This window comes from Bufo bufo, chromosome 3, assembly GCF_905171765.1.
Source record: "Bufo bufo chromosome 3, aBufBuf1.1, whole genome shotgun sequence".
In the NCBI taxonomy this organism is placed as follows: Eukaryota; Metazoa; Chordata; class Amphibia; order Anura; family Bufonidae; genus Bufo; species Bufo bufo.
The window spans coordinates 615,360,257-615,379,009 of record NC_053391.1 but is presented as its reverse complement, the minus strand read 5'-3'; the positions used below and the strand labels follow the sequence as shown (position 1 = coordinate 615,379,009).

Below are 18,753 nucleotides of genomic sequence, written 5' to 3'. Positions count from 1 at the left end.
GCGGCAAAATATATTCGTAAGTGGTGTTTGTATGCCACCCTCACCAGTTTCCAAAAAGAGGACATGGGAAGGCAGGGAGGGTCTTGACAAGGGGGCCCAGCACATATATTTCCATTTACACCAGTTGAGAACTGCTGAGAGCTGCAGTAGATTTCAGTTTAGGTGCACACAGAGGTGCACTTAATTTATGACGATGCCTGTGCCAGTCTTAATAAACTTTTCCCAAAGTGATTTGGCGCACATAGGGGGAGATTTATAAAGACTGACACAATCTATGCTAGTTTTGATAACCCCTGTGCTGCCAGAGGAGGTGCCTAATTTATGATGAGCCATAAAAATGGCGCACGGATAAATCTCCTGCATTGTCGCATTTTAAGTCGCACCCCTTTCCAGCAAGCATTGTCCCTTTATCTAAAATATTAAATGTGGTACAAAGCATATACACCGTTTTTGTTGAAAATTGAGCCAGAAGTCTGATGCATTTTGATCGGAAAATCTCCAGCTATGTGTTCAGCAGCATCGGACTGGTCCACCGTCGCCCCGGAGGATGCTCCGGTGGGCCCTCTGATCCTTTCACGTCCTCCTGCCTGCCCTGTCCATTGATAGAGCTGTCAGAGCTGCAATTTAGTTATATTTGCATAGTAACAGAGATGAGAGAACCTAATGCAGTTGTCATATGTGAAGATACCTTAGAGACTGCAAATCATTCAGTATATTATGGTGTGAATAGCAATAACATTGTTTGGCTGGCACTAATGGGAACATATTGAAGACTCACTGAACTTATGTAGCTGCAACATTAAAGTCACGATGGGACCCCCCTTGCTTGTATACCCAGTTAGGGCACATGGATGATACAGATGGAGTTCCCCTTGCCTGGGACACTCGTCTGTTAGCCACAGTAGAGAGCCACCTCAAAAAATAGCGAATGCCCTGGAGGACTCTACATAACCATGTATTGAATTTAGTGGCCCCCATATGATACTACAGCTTCCCCAGTGATAACACCTGATTGCTAGGCGTACCGGCTACCAGACCCCCAGTGATTAGGGCAATAACCAGCCCCCTTTAGCTATGAAGTGGTCAGTACCAAGCATCAAGCCAGAAAACAGTCACCATCAATGGAGTGGATTCTAATGCTTCGGATCCTGAGTGATTTGTCTGGTGGCATCTGTAAGTTGTACTTGTTCTTCATAATCTCATAGTAACAAACATATCGACTCTGAAAAACCAAAGAGTAAAGACCGCTCAGATCATGAAATTCACAGAAAAAGGAATTTAGTAGATGGTCAGCTTACGTGGCTGAACCAAATAAGGAAAAAAAATATCTGGCCAACATCCATGCGCAAACTAAATATATAATCATGATCTTACCACGGCATCAGTCCACCCAACCATACCAAGTCTACTGTACTCCAGTTAAATAGGAAACGATGAGACAGAAAAAACACAATTAGTCTCAAAAAAAGATTGGAGAAGTCTGTTTATCACAGAAAGAGCACCACTCCTGTCCATAGACTGTATTTGGTACTGCAGCTAAGCTTCATTCCATAGGCTGTGTCTGCAATATTAGATATGTGCAGCGTACTCAAGTTGTGTGCAATAGGTGTTTCTGGGTGATGTAGTGCAATATACACTAACCTGGTACAGCTGACTCTCTGCAAGGGCAGGTATAGGTAAAGATAGTTCGTGACGCCAGTGCCAAGTAAACGGTGGCACGCCGTTTGCGGATGCAGGAATAAATTGAGGAAACGTAGTCTTAAAACAGAACTCCAACTTTAGTAGTTTTCCAAGCAGAGACAATATTGGAAATGCAGTTCCTAAGCATACAGTCGATTTTGCAATTCGGTCGATGCAGGCAATTCAGTTATAGCAGGGTAATTACAGAGTGTTGAACACAGGACTTGCAGCACAGGAGCTTGCACTCTAATTCTGTCTGATCATGGAATACAGCAATTCTTCACCAAGGCCCATTAACCTAATTCTGGCTTTATATCCTTGGCTATGGCTTCCATAAGTACCTCCTCTGTCTTTCTGAGTACCTCTGGCTTTCCTGATCTTTGCCTCTGTCTCTCTCAGCTGCTGGAAACTTCCTCAGGTTCTTGATCTAACATATTCCTGTTTCTGCATATGGGAATTCAGGAGGGAATCTTCTCCTGGACAGCAGGCTTCAGGCCTGGACTTGTCTCAGACATTGTCTAATCTCCAACTGTAGATTACAGACACTAGACTCCGTCTGCCTTGCACTTCCCTGACTGGGCCTTATATAAACTAGGGCTCTCTAGCTCCCTCTAGTGACTAGAAGCTGGAATGACACCCCTAGCAAGCCTGTACATGCAAGTTTCAGTAACAGGAAAATACATACATTACATGACATTTTATAAAACTGACATATAACAACTTCCCCATAACTAAGGAGGGACGACAGCACACCAAGTGACACTTTGGTAGTGACGGGTATTACAGTTCCCGTACACTACATACCCCACTGCTTTAAGCTGAGTACGACCTCGTACTCCATCATGGGTCCCCCAACTGGAATCTCCACCTGAAATAGAAAATAGAGACATGCAGGCATACATACATGTAATTCATCTGCATTTACATTTACATCAGGTCCAATTGGCAAAGGTGAAGGGTAGTGACAAGGGGCGTCGTTCTCTTCTCTCAGGATAGTGAATGGAACTGGGGCGCTGACCTGGCACAGCGTAACATTATAACCAGGATAGTCCATGACAATGAATAAGTCCATGATAGAACAGCAAAATGGATAAAACAGTATAAAAGTTCTTGGAGGCTCAAAGAACAAACATGAGTCCGTACCCAGGTTTTTTCTTATTAAATCACAGAGGCTCTCATGCGGTGGAGTCCATCCCTGGGCACAATACTTTTAAAAGAATAAGAATCTCAGAGGCTCAGGTACTTTTGAGTCTGTCTCCGGGCACGGTTCCTTAGTATGAGGTTGCACAATAAAAGGACAGCAAAGACAAGTGCTGTAATACCCCTGATCAACCTGAAAAGGGGGTGAAGGGTAAAAGGTGCAACAAAGGAACAGGCACAACTTGGTGTGGGGTAGCAAGAGCAGGCAGGAGAGCCTGGAAACAACTTGGCCTTGTTAGCTTTGTTATATCAGTGGCCAACACCTACCACTGAGCCGTGGACAAACTGGCAGCCGCAACAAAGGACCAGAAACATAGGACTCCTGTCCTGGAAGGGTTAACATAAAACTTCTGCGGTGAAATAAATCAAAGGCCTAGCAGGCTGATTACAGTGGCATATCATATCCACTTGGCTCCGCTGGCAAGTATCGTCTGTAGTATTCTTCCACAGGCGGGTGTGCCCACATAACAGTGTCAGGGGGCAGCTGTAGAGTAAAGGGGCCCCTAATAGGTATTGGCCCCATAGGCCTAGGGGTGAACCCTCTGGTGGACCTTGCCGGTCCTGACATGATCACTGCAGGGTGTAACGGGCTTGGCACCGCCGCAGCAAGCGGTCCGGTGCTCTGGGTGCAGCAGTTTACGGCAATCGCGGGTCCGGTCTGGGGCACTGACGGAGCGGTGGCAACAGAAGGCGGTCTACGGGTGGTGACAGGCACCCTTACCTCATCCTTCCTCGGCGGTGTCTGGATCCTGGCGGTGTACCTCTTGCGCAACTCCCGCAACTTCTCCTCCAGCCGGACGATCTGCTCACCGATGCTCTCTGTGTCGGAGTCGCTGTCCTCTGCTGGCGCCGCCGGCGCAGGTACAGTCACCGATGGTGCGGACTCGGCCTCTGCAGGTTCTGGCGATGCGTCTGGTCTTCGACCCCTCCGGATGTTTTCAAAGGTAGCACTAAGTCCTTTTAACTGTTCCAGCTCTGATATGGTCTTCTCCCGACGAGGCAGCTCGGGGGAAGGATAGGGGCTCACCCATTTTTCCAACACGGTTGGCTGCCAGAAGACGTTTGGCCCAATGAAGGAGCTCCGCTCCTGAAAGGCGTGATGGGCCGGCTCTGGAGAGCGTTCCGGTTCCCGCTCGCAGCCAGAGTAGTCTTCTCCTTCTTCTGCCTCCCAGTCCTCAGATGCACGCTTGGGACGGATCACAGCAGTTGCATAAGGGCCTCGTAGGCTCTCGGCAGGGGTGTACTCCACTTCCTCTCCCTCGCGGAGGCTGTGCTGGTACGAAGGGAGGTAGTCTCTTTTGACAGACCTTCGATTAACATAGAGGTCTCTGCCAGTTAGATAGTCCTGAATAAACCCGTAGCCACGGGGTTTGTCAAATGACAGCACCACTCCCTTTCTCCTTTCCAGGCGGGGTTGGGTGTGCGTATGCTTCTCATGTATTGTCTTAGTTAGTTCTTCATAGAGGATTTTAGTCTTTGTATTCCGCTTTATAGCGGCCTCCCGGATCTCCGCCATCAGGGAGGACCATTTGAAAGATGGTTGGAAAAAGTCCCTCCACGAGCCATAGCAGGGCTCGGGTTCTTTCTCCCTTGGGCGGCAGGCGGGTTGCTCCGGTCCCGGAGAGTAGGCCGGTGGAGCCTCTTCTGGCTCTACACCGATTTCAGTCATCTTTGCAATTTCAGGTGCGGACGCTGCAGTGACACTCTGCTCACTTTCCAACATGCTCGATCCTTCTGAGGAGAGCGATAGGGTCGCGTCAATTAGAGTAGCCAGCTCCTCCCACTGCACTGGGGAGCCGCCCCCCAGGTATTCCAGTATATGGAAGGCGGTGTCCATGCTGGCAGACATGCAAATGTCCAGATAAGCCGTGGCGCCTGCCCTTGACCTTCTTCCCGCTTTTTCCTCAGAAAGGCGCCAGTTTTTCCCGCCTTTTCGGGATGAAGGTGACGCAGCAGTAAATTCAGCCAGCTCAGCGGCCATCTTTAGCAAAACGCTGTCCATTCACTGACAGCAAGCAGGAATGCAAAAAGTCCACAAAACCACACTCCAATGCGGCGATTTTCTTCCTCTGGGTAGCGCAACACTGCACAGCGCTTTTTAGAGGTTTTTGGTACACTTTGGGTAGATTTTTCAGTCCACAAAGTCCACTTGAATAAAACAGGAAAATTGTCACTTTGATCACAGGGCAACGGTATAAGGCACAAAGTTCACGCTTCTTGCACTAGAAAGCGTGCGTATCCTGTTCGTGACGCCAAAAGAGAGGTGCAGCGTACTCAAGTTGTGTGCAATAGGTGTTTCTGGGTGATGTAGTGCAATATACACTAACCTGGTACAGCTGACTCTCTGCAAGGGCAGGTATAGGTAAAGATAGTTCGTGACGCCAGTGCCAAGTAAACGGTGGCACGCCGTTTGCGGATGCAGGAATAAATTGAGGAAACGTAGTCTTAAAACAGAACTCCAACTTTAGTAGTTTTCCAAGCAGAGACAATATTGGAAATGCAGTTTCTAAGCATGCAGTCGATTTTGCAATTCGGTCGATGCAGGCAATTCAGTTATAGCAGGGTAATTACAGAGTGTTGAACACAGGACTTGCAGCACAGGAGCTTGCACTCTAATTCTGTCTGATCATGGAATACAGCAATTCTTCACCAAGGCCCATTAACCTAATTCTGGCTTTATATCCTTGGCTATGGCTTCCATAAGTACCTCCTCTGTCTTTCTGAGTACCTCTGGCTTTCCTGATCTTTGCCTCTGTCTCTCTCAGCTGCTGGAAACTTCCTCAGGTTCTTGATCTAACATATTCCTGTTTCTGCATATGGGAATTCAGGAGGGAATCTTCTCCTGGACAGCAGGCTTCAGGCCTGGACTTGTCTCAGACATTGTCTAATCTCCAACTGTAGATTACAGACACTAGACTCCGTCTGCCTTGCACTTCCCTGACTGGGCCTTATATAAACTAGGGCTCTCTAGCTCCCTCTAGTGACTAGAAGCTGGAATGACACCCCTAGCAAGCCTGTACATGCAAGTTTCAGTAACAGGAAAATACATACATTACATGACATTTTATAAAACTGACATATAACAACTTCCCCATAACTAAGGAGGGACGACAGCACACCAAGTGACACTTTGGTAGTGACGGGTATTACAGTTCCCGTACACTACATATGGCATAGCTGTAGTACCAGACACTACCATGGACAGGAGTGGCACTCTCCCTGGAAAAATAAGCAGACTGTTTTGTAAATAACATTTATCATGTAAAGAAGGTTAATAAAAAGAACCTAGTAATGTATTATGATTGTCCATATTGCCTCCTTTAATTGCTTGATGCATTTTTCCACCATATTATACACTGCTTGTATCCAGGGGTTACGGCCACCGCTACAGTGCAGATACAAGGTGGTCAGGATGGGTGCTGCTACGCATGCGTGCCTACATGCACTCCCGCAGTCCTGGCCACCAGAGAAACGGACACTTTTTCCTATAGTGTACAAGCACGGCGACCACTGCTGGATTGCAGGATGGTCATAACCCCTGGATACAATCAAAGTATAATGTGATGGGAAAATAATCCTGCCAGCAAAAGGAAGCAATATGGACAATCACAATACATTAGTAAGAGCCTTGTATTAACTTTCTCTACATGATAAATGCAATTTACTGAAGTGAGACAACCCCTAAGCAAGAATTGATATTTCCTCTATGTTTAATGCACAATACTGAAATCCATGCGATGGACTGAAGTGCTTACTGTTACGGGCAGGTGTTTTAATCCCCTTAGTTTATCTAGCCAGGGGACTTTAATGTGGCTGCCTACTGAATTACATTAAAGTTGCAAAGTTTCGGACAGAACAGCAGCCTTCTTCAGACGTACTGACGGAGTTCATGCAGTCTTGGATCAATGAGAAGGAGCATAAAGCTTTAGTTAGAATAATTTTTATTGAAATATCGTAGGTATACATCTAGACTGCTGCCCATTTCCACATCTAGAACTGGTGTAAAGCTTTATGCTCGAATAGATGTATACCTACGAGCATAAAGCTTTACACCAGTTCTAGATGTGGAAATGGGCAGCAGTCCAGCACTTATCACTGCTGGTGTCCTGCTTTATGCCCATTCTCATTGATCCATGGTTGCATGAAGGACGCGGAGCCATCCAAAATGTTGCAACTAAGGGCTTTATTAAATCAACAGATTATCTGACCAATATATGCCCAATCAGACAAAAGATCTGTGTGTGTAAATGACCAATGGTTGGTCAGAAAATCTGTCAGAAATCTGTTGGTGAAATACAGCCCTTATAAGTGTGACGGAATGAGAATAGTACAACTAACTGGCAAGCAAATCTTGACATGTGCAGTCTCCACCTTATCATTGTAATCCACATTCCATACTAATGTCATACAAATCCCTCCTATAAAATGATCAGTGCCGGGAGGCTTACCTGGGACGGTGTTTCCACACCTTGGAATTTAGTGCTGACTGACGTATCCGTCCTACGTTCTCCAAAATAATCCAGACTTTCCTGAGCAAAACCAAGACATGTAATTCACAACACGATTCAATCCCTGGACACGATCATAAAGAGTCTGCCTTATAGTCAGTGAATGAGCGCTGGACATGTGAGGGTATCATTGGTGTGATTAGTGCCCCTCACAATGTAGACGCTATTTCAGGTTGGGAGAGGGATATTCCACTTACCTTTGCACTCTCAAACTGGTCTGAGTCAACAAGATACGTGCAAACCATGGTGCCAGTCCTGCCTATAATACAGAATGCAATATAATATTAAAGCCATACAATAGATTTTTTATGGCCACTTCACACAGTTCTATATCTGTTATACTATAGTTATAGGGCGAGCCTAAGACTCATCCTAGGCAAACATTGCCCCAAAAAACATCCAACTAATATAATATTACGCAGTGACATAATTATATTACTATGAGATGGAGTTTTTTTTCCAAAGCCATGATATGGTAGTATTTAAAGGGGTTCTCCGGGAATTAATAAAATCAAAATACTTAAATATTACTTAAATATAAATATATTACCAAATACCTTTCATTAGTTATAATGGTTTATTTTGTCCGGGGAGCAATCATTAGGAAAAATAAAATGGCCGCCATCCTACTAGTCCACACAAAACCTGTCCTAATTACACAGGAGAACAAGTTAAAGAGCTGCACCATCTCCCTCTCTTACTTGTCAGGGATTATGATCCTGAATACAGTTTAATACGATCTTCAGATGAATCTCTGTAGGAATGGAATTCATTAGGAGACATGAAGTACAGAGAGGAGGGTGGGGGTGTGGATAATGAGCAGCAGCACTTGTAATCAGTCACCATTACCACAGACTATCCTGTCTGTCCTCTCTGTACATTATGTCTCCTTATGAACTCCATTCCTATAGAGATTCAGCTGATGATCTTATATTCAGAGATTGAGGATGAGGCAGCTCTTTAGCTCAGCGTTGAGAAGTAACTTATCCTGCTGTGTGATTAGGACAGGTTTTGTGTGTTCTAATAGGACGGTGGCCATTTTATTTCTCCTAATGATTGCTCCCCAGACAAAATGAACCATTATAGCTAATCAAATGTATTTGGGAATATATTTATACTAAACTATTATTTAAGTATTTTCATTTTCTTAATTGCAGGAGAACCCTTTAAGGTCCATATTAAATCTGCAGTACCTGGACCTCACATGGCTCTACTGAACAGAGCTTATATCACTGTGGATCCATACTGAACCCAAAGGGGCTGAGTGATGTGATTGCTATAGATAAGCAAAGTATTCAAAAACTCAATTCGGCTGCTTCTCTGAATTTTACAAAAAAAATGTGCTTTGTCACTAAGTAATTTGTAAGTAGGGGGTGCAATAACAGGGAGCAGCGACAAAAGACAACAAACGAAAAACTGTGTTTTAATCAGGTGAATCACATCGATGTGTGCATGCAAACAGTTTCATAGGGAGGTAGCTGGAGACAGATTCCCATAAAAAATGTGCAAACTGGATGTAACATGTATAAAAATGACATAAAAGGCAAATAAAAATGAGAAAGCATTAAAAGCACAGACTCTCCTCGTTGATCGTGGCAACACTCACTTCATCCATTTGAGCGCTAATAGGCCGCCGCTACCATCTCGCACAATGCATGATGAGGTCATCACGCTGGCCAGCGTGGTGACATCATACATCACCATGGACAAGATTTCGTGTGGGATCTTCAATCAAGGTGGCTGCGGCAGCCTCTTCACACTCAAAACAGATGAGGTGTGTAATTTTTTTGGGGGGGGGAATTACGCAATTTTAGGGAAATTCGGCTTCACAGCAAATCGAATTTTCCCTGAAATTTGGATCGAACTCCACTATTACCTTTTCCTCCTTTGCAGTGAATGGCTATAACATTCTTTGGGTCCTGTGCTATCCAAGAACGTACACTGGCTGTGAACTTCAACATGTCCCTAAATAGGAAGAAAAGGGCAATGCAGTTACTTGACAGCTTATGTGGAATACCCAATGGCACATGTTCACATGGCGAATTTCAGAAATCAATCCCACACATCTCACTGGAATATTGCTGCATTGGATTTTTATAATGTGTGAACAAATCCTGTAAGGTTTTACTAATTTAGTGCAAATAAACTGTATAATAAAAAGTTCTGCAGATTATTTTGTTTTGATTGCTCACCATTTTCAAAATCTCTGACTGATGCCAGTGAATGGAAATATTCTTGTATTCATTTAGAGGCTGGGAACTGGTCCTGACTTATGTTATAAGAGCAAAACAACAGAAAGTCATGGGCACATTTTTTAAGACTAGTGCTGATCAAGCATCGCAGAGTTCAGCCGAACACCACGTGTGCTCGAGCATGTGTATTTAAATGTAATTTATCATCTAATGCTGAACAGTTCCTGCCAGGATTTGAACTCCCAACCCCTTGTACATTAGAGGCAAGGACCTTATCCACTCAGCTATAAGGCTGAATGCTGAACTGTGCTATAAAAACCTCATAGAAGTTTCTGCTATAGTGAGTATTCCTATTCATCAGAAGACTTATTTTATATTTCTGTGCAGGTTAACATGTAGCTGTATAATGTAGTGGTTAACATCCTTGCCTCTAATGTATAAGGTTGGGAGTTCAAATCCCGATGCTGTCTTACATTTAGACCTTTTTCTACGCCTGAAACAGGCATAGAAAAAGGAAATTGGTAAATGAGACGGGCCTGCCGGCCCTTCCCCGCCCACATCGTGCCCACTTTTTTAGACCTGCCATGAGCGGGAGAAGGCACAGATTGTGGTTTAAGTAGCCATTGCGCCGCACTCTGTGCCTGAAATATGCCTAATATAGGTGTATTTCAGCTTAATAAATGACCCACAGAATATCTCCAGTCACTGACAACAAGCAGAAAAAGGTGAAATTACTTTTTTTCTTACATAGAACTAAACAATCCCTTCCATTTTCCATCAATAGTAGACTTATTGCCAGGGATGGATTTGCCATTTCTGGGACCCCAAGTAAAGTTATGTATGGTGAACCCCATCCCTCCGCTACGCCCTAATCCTATCGTTTTGCTAAGTTCTGCCCCCATCATACAGCTCCATTGGTCTGCTAAGATCCACACTGAGCAGTGCATACTGGGCACGTTTGCTACTGCTCTACAGCTGGAAAGGACCCCCCTGGTTCCCTGTGCAGCTCGACCGTCTGAACAGGTGGTATGTCCACTCCTTTAGTCCTTTTTTTCAGCCAACCGATTGTGGCCAAAAGGGGGCCCCCTAATATTTGGGGTCTTCCTTGGTTGGTTTGTATGGTGGTAAAGTCTGACCCTGCTTATTACCACAGACTTAATGCACTTACGCTAAAACCGGGACATTGTGGTCATCTATAAAGTATCGCTCCACTCTGTAATGGAAGAATTCTGGGTCATAGCCCTTTTCACCTGTAAGAGAGATCTTGTGAGCAAAAAGCTGCAAATTACACAAGAAATCTGAATTATGAACACACAGGTAAGGCTCTGTTCACATCACTTCTGTTTAACTCATACACCAGGATGTATACATTCAACAGATATAATACAGTGGCATCCAACACCTATGGAGTACACTGCACAGTATACTTTTTTTAACTGGATGAACTTGTATGGAGTGGCATATTCTACTACTACTATTACCATAGTTTGTTTAGATATTCTGACATATAATAACTTCATGGAGACCAGAAGGACACTTTTGGGCTCCATCAGGCTCATGTATCTCATACATAGCATGGGTAGTGTATGCCCATTAATGATCAACATGCCTGAGATGAAAAGGATAGCTGCGAGAAATAGGATTGCTATAAACAGTGGTTTACAAGTGCAGCTCAATAAATTCGAATGTCATCTTAATTTTTTTTTTTCAGTTATTCAATTCAAAAAGTAAAACTCATATATTATATAGATTCATTACACACAGAGTGATCTATTTCAAGCGTTTATTTCTTTTAACGTTGATGATTATGGCTTACAGCTAAAGAAAACCCAAAAGTTAGTATATCAGAAAATTTGAATATTGTGAAAAAGTTCAATGTTGTAGACTCATGGTGTCACACTCATCATTTAATCAACACAAAACACATACTAAGCCTCTAAGTTGTCCCTCAGTCTGGTTCAGCAGGCTACACAATCATGGGGAAGACTGCTGACATGACAGTTGTCCAGAAGACAGTCATTGACTCCCTCCACAAGGAGGGTAAGCTACCAAAGATCATTGCTATAGAAGGTCGCTGTTCAAAGTGCTGTATCCAAGCATATTAATAGAGAGTTGAGTGAAAGGAAAAAGTGAATTTGGTGGAGATTCACAAGGAAAGGACTGTGGCTGGAGTCAGTGGTTCAAAAGACACCACACAGAGACATATCCAGTAAATTTTGCATTTCATTTGGAAATCAAGGTCCCAGGGTCTGGAGGAAGAGTGAAAGGGCACACCATCCAAGTTGCTTGAGGTCTAGTGTAAAGTTTCCACAGTCAGTGATGTTTTGGAAGCCGTGTCATCTGCTGGTGTTGGTCAACTGTGTTATATCAAGTCCAAAGTCAGCGCAGTGCAGCGCTTCATGGTTCCCTCTGCTGACAAGCTTCATGGAGAAGCTGATTTTATTTTCCAGCAGGAGATGGCACCTGCCCACACTGCCAAAAGTACCAATACCTGGTTTAATAACCATGCTATCACTGTGCTTGACTGGCCAGCAAACTTGCCTGACCTAAACCCCATAGAGAATCCATGGGGTATTGTCATGAGGAAGATGAGAGACACCAGACCCAACAATACAGGTGAGCTGAAGGATACCATCAAAGCAACCTGGGCTTCTATAACACTATTGTAATTCACGCAAAAGGAGCCTCAACCAAGTATTGAGTGCATACACTGCACATACTTTTCAGTAGGCCAACATTTCTGTATTAAAAATATTTTTTTTAATTGGTCTTATATCATATTGTCATTTTCTACAATACTGACCTTTGAGTTTTCATTAGCTGGAAGCCATAATCATCAACATTAAAATAAATAAACGCTTGAAATAGATCACTCTGTGTGTGATGAATCAGGAGATTACGTAGGCAAATAAGTGGCTCAAGAGCTGGTGTAGGAAGGAAGGATTTAAGTTTCTGGACAATTGGGCCGACTTCTCTGTCGGCTACAGGTGAGGAATGGGCTGCACCTCAATGGCGAAAGTGCAGCTATGTTGGGGGGGAAGATGGCTGGAAGTTTGTAGAAGTGTTTAAACTAGGGACTGGGAGGGAGAGGATAATCACTAGAGATGAGCAAAGTTTTGAAAAATTTGATTCAGCAGCTTTGTCAAACTGCATCCTAAAATTTGATTCCTTACGAATTACTTCCTCACGAATTGCTTTTCACTGTATGGAGCAGGTGCAATGATGAGGAAGGGCGATCGCGCTGCCCCCCATCATTTAACCCCTCAGATGCTGCGTTCAATGCTGATCGTGGCATCTGAGACTCAAATTCATCTCCTCAGGGGTTAATTCAGTGTTAAAAATAAATACATTACAGGGAGTGCAGAATTATTAGGCAAGTTGTATTTTTGAGGATTAATTTTATTATTGAACAACAACCATGTTCTCAATGAACCCAAAAAACTCATTAATATCAAAGCTGAATATTTTTGGAAGTAGTTTTCAGTTTGTTTTTAGTTTTAGCTATTTTAGGGGGATATCTGTGTGTGCAGGTGACTATTACTGTGCATAATTATTAGGCAACTTAACAAAAAACAAATATATACCCATTTCAATTATTTATTTTTACCAGTGAAACCAATATAACATCTCAACATTCACAAATATACATTTCTGACATTCAAAAACAAAACAAAAACAAATCAGTGACCAATATAGCCACCTTTCTTTGCAAGGCCACTCAAAAGCCTGCCATCCATGGATTCTGTCAGTGTTTTGATCTGTTCACCATGTCATTAGATTTTCTTCTTTTATACCCTTTCTTGCCAGCCACGCTGTGGAGTACTTGGACGCGTGTGATGGAGCATTGTCCTGCATGAAAATCATGTTTTTCTTGAAGGATGCAGACTTCTTCCTGTACCACTGCTTGAAGAAGGTGTCTTCCAGAAACTGGCAGTAGGACTGGAAGTTGAGCTTGACTCCACCCTCAACTCGAAAAGGCCCCACAAGCTCATCTTTGATGATACCAGCCCAAACCAGTACTCCACCTCCACCTTGCTGGCGTCTGAGTCGGACTGGAGCTCTCTGCCCTTTACCAATCCAGCCACGGGCCCATCCATCTGGCCCATCAAGACTCACTCTCTTTTCATCAGTCCATAAAACCTTAGAAAAATCAGTCTTGAGATATTTCTTGGCCCAGTCTTGACGTTTCAGCTTGTGTGTCTTGTTCAGTGGTGGTCGTCTTTCAGCCTTTCTTACCTTGGCCATGTCTCTGAGTATTGCACACCTTGTGCTTTTGGGCACTCCAGTGATGTTGCAGCTCTGAAATGGCCAAACTGGTGGCAAGTGGCATCTTGGCAGCTGCACGCTTGACTTTTCTCAGTTCATGGGCAGCTATTTTGCGCCTTGGTTTTTCCACACGCTTCTTGCGACCCTGTTGACTATTTTGAATGAAACGCTTGATTGTTCGATGATCACGCTTCAGAAGCTTTGCAATTTTAAGAGTGCGGCATCCCTCTGCAAGATATCTCACTATTTTTGACTTTTCTGAGCCTGTCAAGTCCTTCTTTTGACCCATTTTGCCAAAGGAAAGGAAGTTGCCTAATAATTTTGCACACCTAATATAGGGTGTTGATGTCATTAGACCACACCCCTTCTCATTACAGAGATGCACATCACCTAATATGCTTAATTGGTAGTAGGCTTTCGAGCCTATACAGCTTGGAGTAAGACAACATGCATAAAGAGGATGAGGTGGTCAAAATACTCATTTGCCTAATAATTCTGCACGCAGTGTATACTCATCTCATCCACTTGATTGCGGAGTACACTCCCATCTTAATTGGAGAAAACCCGCAAAAGAACCTGCACAACGTCACTACGTGAGGCCAGTGTGGTGACGTCTTCTTGCTCTCCGTTGGTTCTTTGGCGGGTTTCTTCAATCAAGACGGGAGCAGACGGCCTCTCTGCGATCAAGTAGATGAGGCAATTATTATTTTAGGAAAAAATGATTCGTTACCACGAAGCGCAAGGAAATTTGCTTTGTTGATTCACACAACACCAGTAATTACCAGAGACCTGGGGCGAGGAAAAGAAACTGGGGGAGGAATGGAAGGAGGGACTAGAACAGTTCAAGGTGCAGGGTAAAAAATATACAGTACATAAACCTCTTAGGCTACTTTCACATTTGCGTTGTTGTTTTTCAGTATTGAGATCCAGCAAAGGATCTCAATACCGGAAAAAAACATTTCCGTTTCGTCCTTTCGTTGCGGTTTTGTGTCCAGTCATAAAAACAGTAAAAAACGGATCCATCACTGAAAACAATGTAAGTCAGTGGTGACAGATCAGTTATTTTAAGAGCCTAAAAAAGCGTATCCATCACCCATTGACTTGCAATGTATCTAGTGACTGATCCGTTTTTTTTTCCAATTTGATTTTACACAACTGCATCCTAATGGAACGGATGCATCCTGGTGTGCAAAATAAAAATGGATCTGTTTAATTCTGGTATTAAGATCCTCTGCTGGATCTCAAAACCGGAATTGACTATGCAAGTGTGAAAGTAGCTTTAGTTGTATGTATATTAACGCCAGAAGTCTAACTAATAAAACTGGTGAACTGGAATTAGTTATGTGAAAGGAGGACTATGACAGTGGGAATAACTGAGACATGGCTGGATGATAGCTATGACTGAGCGGTTAATGTACAGGGTTACAATCTGTATAGAAAGGATCATAAAAACCAAAGAAAAACCCCTTCCCCTCTCCAGTTGAAATGAACATGTAGATTCAATGTAAGTATAAAAAAATGGAGGCAAAAACAATAATAAAATACTGATAGTAGTTTTTTATAAACCACCTAATATACCAGAGTCCAAAGAAAATCTACTACTAAGAAAAATAGACGAGAGGGCAAATCATAATGAGGTCGTTAATATGGGGGACTTCAACTACCCAGATATAGACTAAAACCTATAGATCTCATAAAGGAAACAGGTTCTTGGCAATAACCAAAGACAATTACCTGTCCCAACTGGTTTAGAATCCGACTAGAGGGACGGCCATACTGGACTTAGTACTAACCAACAGTGATGGTCAGTTCGCAGTGTTCGCCAATGAACACATGCGGGCTGCCATCTTGACTCACCCATCCGGCGATGCACAGGTAAGCCCTTACCTGTGCCTGTGCCAGGAGCCGGTCTGAAATCAAATGCGGTCACCGGGAGCAGGCAGTTCAGAGAACAGCCCGATGAAGGCCCCCGACGGCTATTCTCGGAAATGCCTGCTCCCCGTGACCGCATTTGATTTCAGTTTGGCTCCCGGCACAGGCACAGGTAAGGGCTTACCTGTGCATCGCTGGACGGGTGAGTCAAGATGGCAGCCCACATGTGTTCATTGGCGAACACTGCGAACTGACCATCACTGCTAACCAATAGACCTGACAGAGCAACAGATGTGCAGGTTAAGGAACACCCGGGAAATAGTGACCATAAAATAATAAAATTCCAATTATCATTCAAAAGAGTGTTTCTTCAGGGAGGCACAAAAACACCAAACTTCCAAAAAGCACAATTTGACCAGCAAAGAGAGGCCATTAGCCTCACTAATTGGGACAATGTCCTCGGGAATAGGAATGCAGCCAAAGAATGGGATATTTTTAAAGGCATCCTAAGCACTAATTGTGAAAGGTACATACTGTATGGAAATAAAAGGGTGAGGAACATGAATAAAAACATTGTGGATAAATACAAATGTAAAGGGAGTAATGAATGACAAAAAGAAAGCATTTCAATCACTAAAACAGGAAGGTAATAAGTAAGCATTGAAAAACTATAAGGAAAAATAGGATATGTAAAAGACAGATAAAATCAGCCAAGCTGGAGACAGAGAGACTCATTGAAAAGAGAGTAAAAGTAACCCTAAAATATTCTTCAATTATAAAAATGGTAAAAAGTTAAAACCGGAAATTGTTGGCCCTTTACAGAGTGATGAGGGAGGAGCTGTAGTGAGCAATGAGGAGAAAGTGAATCTAGTAAATATTTTTTTCTCAACTGTAAGGAAAATGAACTGTCAGATGAAATGCAGAGTGTCAAAGTAAACTCCCCATTAAAAGTGGCCTGCATGACCCAGAAAGAAGTGCAGCGGTGTCTTAAAAAGATTAAAATTGACAAAATCACCAGGTCCAGATGGCATGCACTAAGATAATTAAGTAATTTCATAGAGAGACCCTTATATTTGATATTTCAGGTCTCTATATTGACAGGGAGCATTCCACAGGATTGCAAATGTGGTGCCAATATTCAAAAAGGGGTCAAAAACAGAGCTCGGAAACTATAGGCCAATAAGTCTAACATCTGTCATGGGTAAACTGTTCAAGGGTTTTCTAAGCAATGCTATCCTGGTGTACTTCAATAAAAATAAGCATTTAACACTGTATCAGCACGGTTCTCAAACTAATCTGTTTGTATGAGGAGGTAAGTTTTAGACTTGACCAGGGTGAGTCAATGAATGTCATATATTCTGACTTCTCTAAAGCATTTGATACTGTACCACATAAAAGGTTAGTATAGAAAATGAGAATGCTTGGACTGGGAGAAAATGTCTGTATGTGAGTAACTAACTTGCTCAGTGATACAAAACAGAGGGTGGGTATTAATAGTACACACTCAGATTGGGTCACTGTCACAAGTGGGGTACCACAGGGGTCAGTATTGGGCCCTATTATCTTCAATATATTTATTAATGATCTTGTAGAAGGCTTGCACAGTAAAATATCAGTTTTTGCAGATTACATTAAACTGTGTAAAGTAATTAACATGGAAGAGGACAGTATACTGCTACAGAGGGATCTGGATAGATTAGAGGCTTGGGCAGAGAAGTGGCAGATGAGGTTTAACACTGACAAATGCACATGGGAAGGAATAATGCAAGTCACCTGTACATACTACATACACAGAAAAAAAATATAAACGCGACACTTTCGGTTTTGCTCCCATTTTGTGATACAACTGCACATTTCAGAGTGTCCTTTTATTGTGGGCACAACCTGTACAATATTCATGCTGTCTAATCAGCACCTTGATATGCCACACCTGTGAGGTGGGATGGATTATCTTGGCAACGGAGAAGTGCTCACTGACACAGATTAAGACAGATTTGTGAACAATATTTGAGAGTAATGGGTCTTTTGTGTATGTAGAAAATGTTTCAGATCTTTGAGTTCAGCTCATGCAAAATGGGAGCAAAACCGAAAGTGTTGCATTTATATTTTTGTTCAGTGTAGTTACACTGGGTAACACTGACATGGAAAATAACTTTTAGTGAACAGCAAATTTAACTGTAGAAACCAGTGACAGGCAGCTGCTGCCGCCAAGGCCAATAAGATAATGGGTTGCATCAAAAGGGGCATAGATGCCCGTGATGAGAACATAGTCCTGCCACTTTACAAATCACTGGTCAGACCACACATGGAGTACTGTCTACAGTTCTGGGCTCCTGTGAACAAGGCAGACATAGCAGAGCTGGAGAGGGTTCAGAGGAGGGCAACTAAAGTAATAACTGGAATGGGTGGACTACAGTACCCTGAAAGATTATCAAAATTAGGGCTACTCAGTTTAGAAGAAAGATGACTGAGTGGAGATTTAATAACTATGTATAAATATATCAGGGGTCAGTACAGAGATCTCTCCCATCATCTATTTATCCCCAGGACTGTGACTGTGACGAGGGGACATCCTCTGCGTCTGGAGGAAAGAAGGTTTGTACACAAACATAGAAGAGGATTCTTTACGGTAAGAGCAGTGAGACTATGGAACTCTCTGCCTGAGGAGGTGGTGATGGTGAGTTCACTAAAAGAGTTCAGGAGGGGCCTGGATGCATTTCTGGAGTGTAATAATATTACAGGTTCTAGTTAATAGATTTCTGGAGAAGGGTCATTGATCCAGGGAGTTATTCTGATTGCCTGATTGGAGTCGGGAAGGAAAAATTTTTCCACTAAAATGAGGAAAATTGTCTTCGACCTCATATTTTTTTTCTTCTTCCTCTGGATCAACTTGCAGGATAACAGGCTGAAAAACTAAGGGGGTCATATATCATACTGGTGCAAAGTAGAACTGGCTTAGTTGCCCATAGCAACCAATCAGATTCCACCTTTCATTTTCCAAAGGAGCTGTCCAAAATGAAAGATGGAATCTGATT

The 18,753-nt window shown here is 43.1% G+C and overlaps 1 protein-coding gene across 3 annotated transcripts in view; it reads right to left on the bottom strand.

Annotated features, from left to right (window-relative positions):
* Positions 1–18,753, bottom strand: part of LOC120996266 (phosphatidylinositol 3,4,5-trisphosphate 3-phosphatase TPTE2-like) — an 82,035-nt gene that overhangs the window by 9,743 nt on the left and 53,539 nt on the right. For all 3 annotated transcript variants that reach the window (XM_040426077.1, XM_040426076.1, XM_040426075.1), the window contains exons 11-15: positions 10,749–10,830; positions 9,265–9,353; positions 7,586–7,647; positions 7,329–7,409; positions 1,117–1,222 (exon numbers count right to left, since the gene is read on the bottom strand). In XM_040426077.1, coding sequence (XP_040282011.1) covers positions 1,117–1,222; positions 7,329–7,409; positions 7,586–7,647; positions 9,265–9,353; positions 10,749–10,830 — 420 coding nt within the window. The remainder of the gene's footprint in view (positions 1–1,116; positions 1,223–7,328; positions 7,410–7,585; positions 7,648–9,264; positions 9,354–10,748; positions 10,831–18,753) is intronic.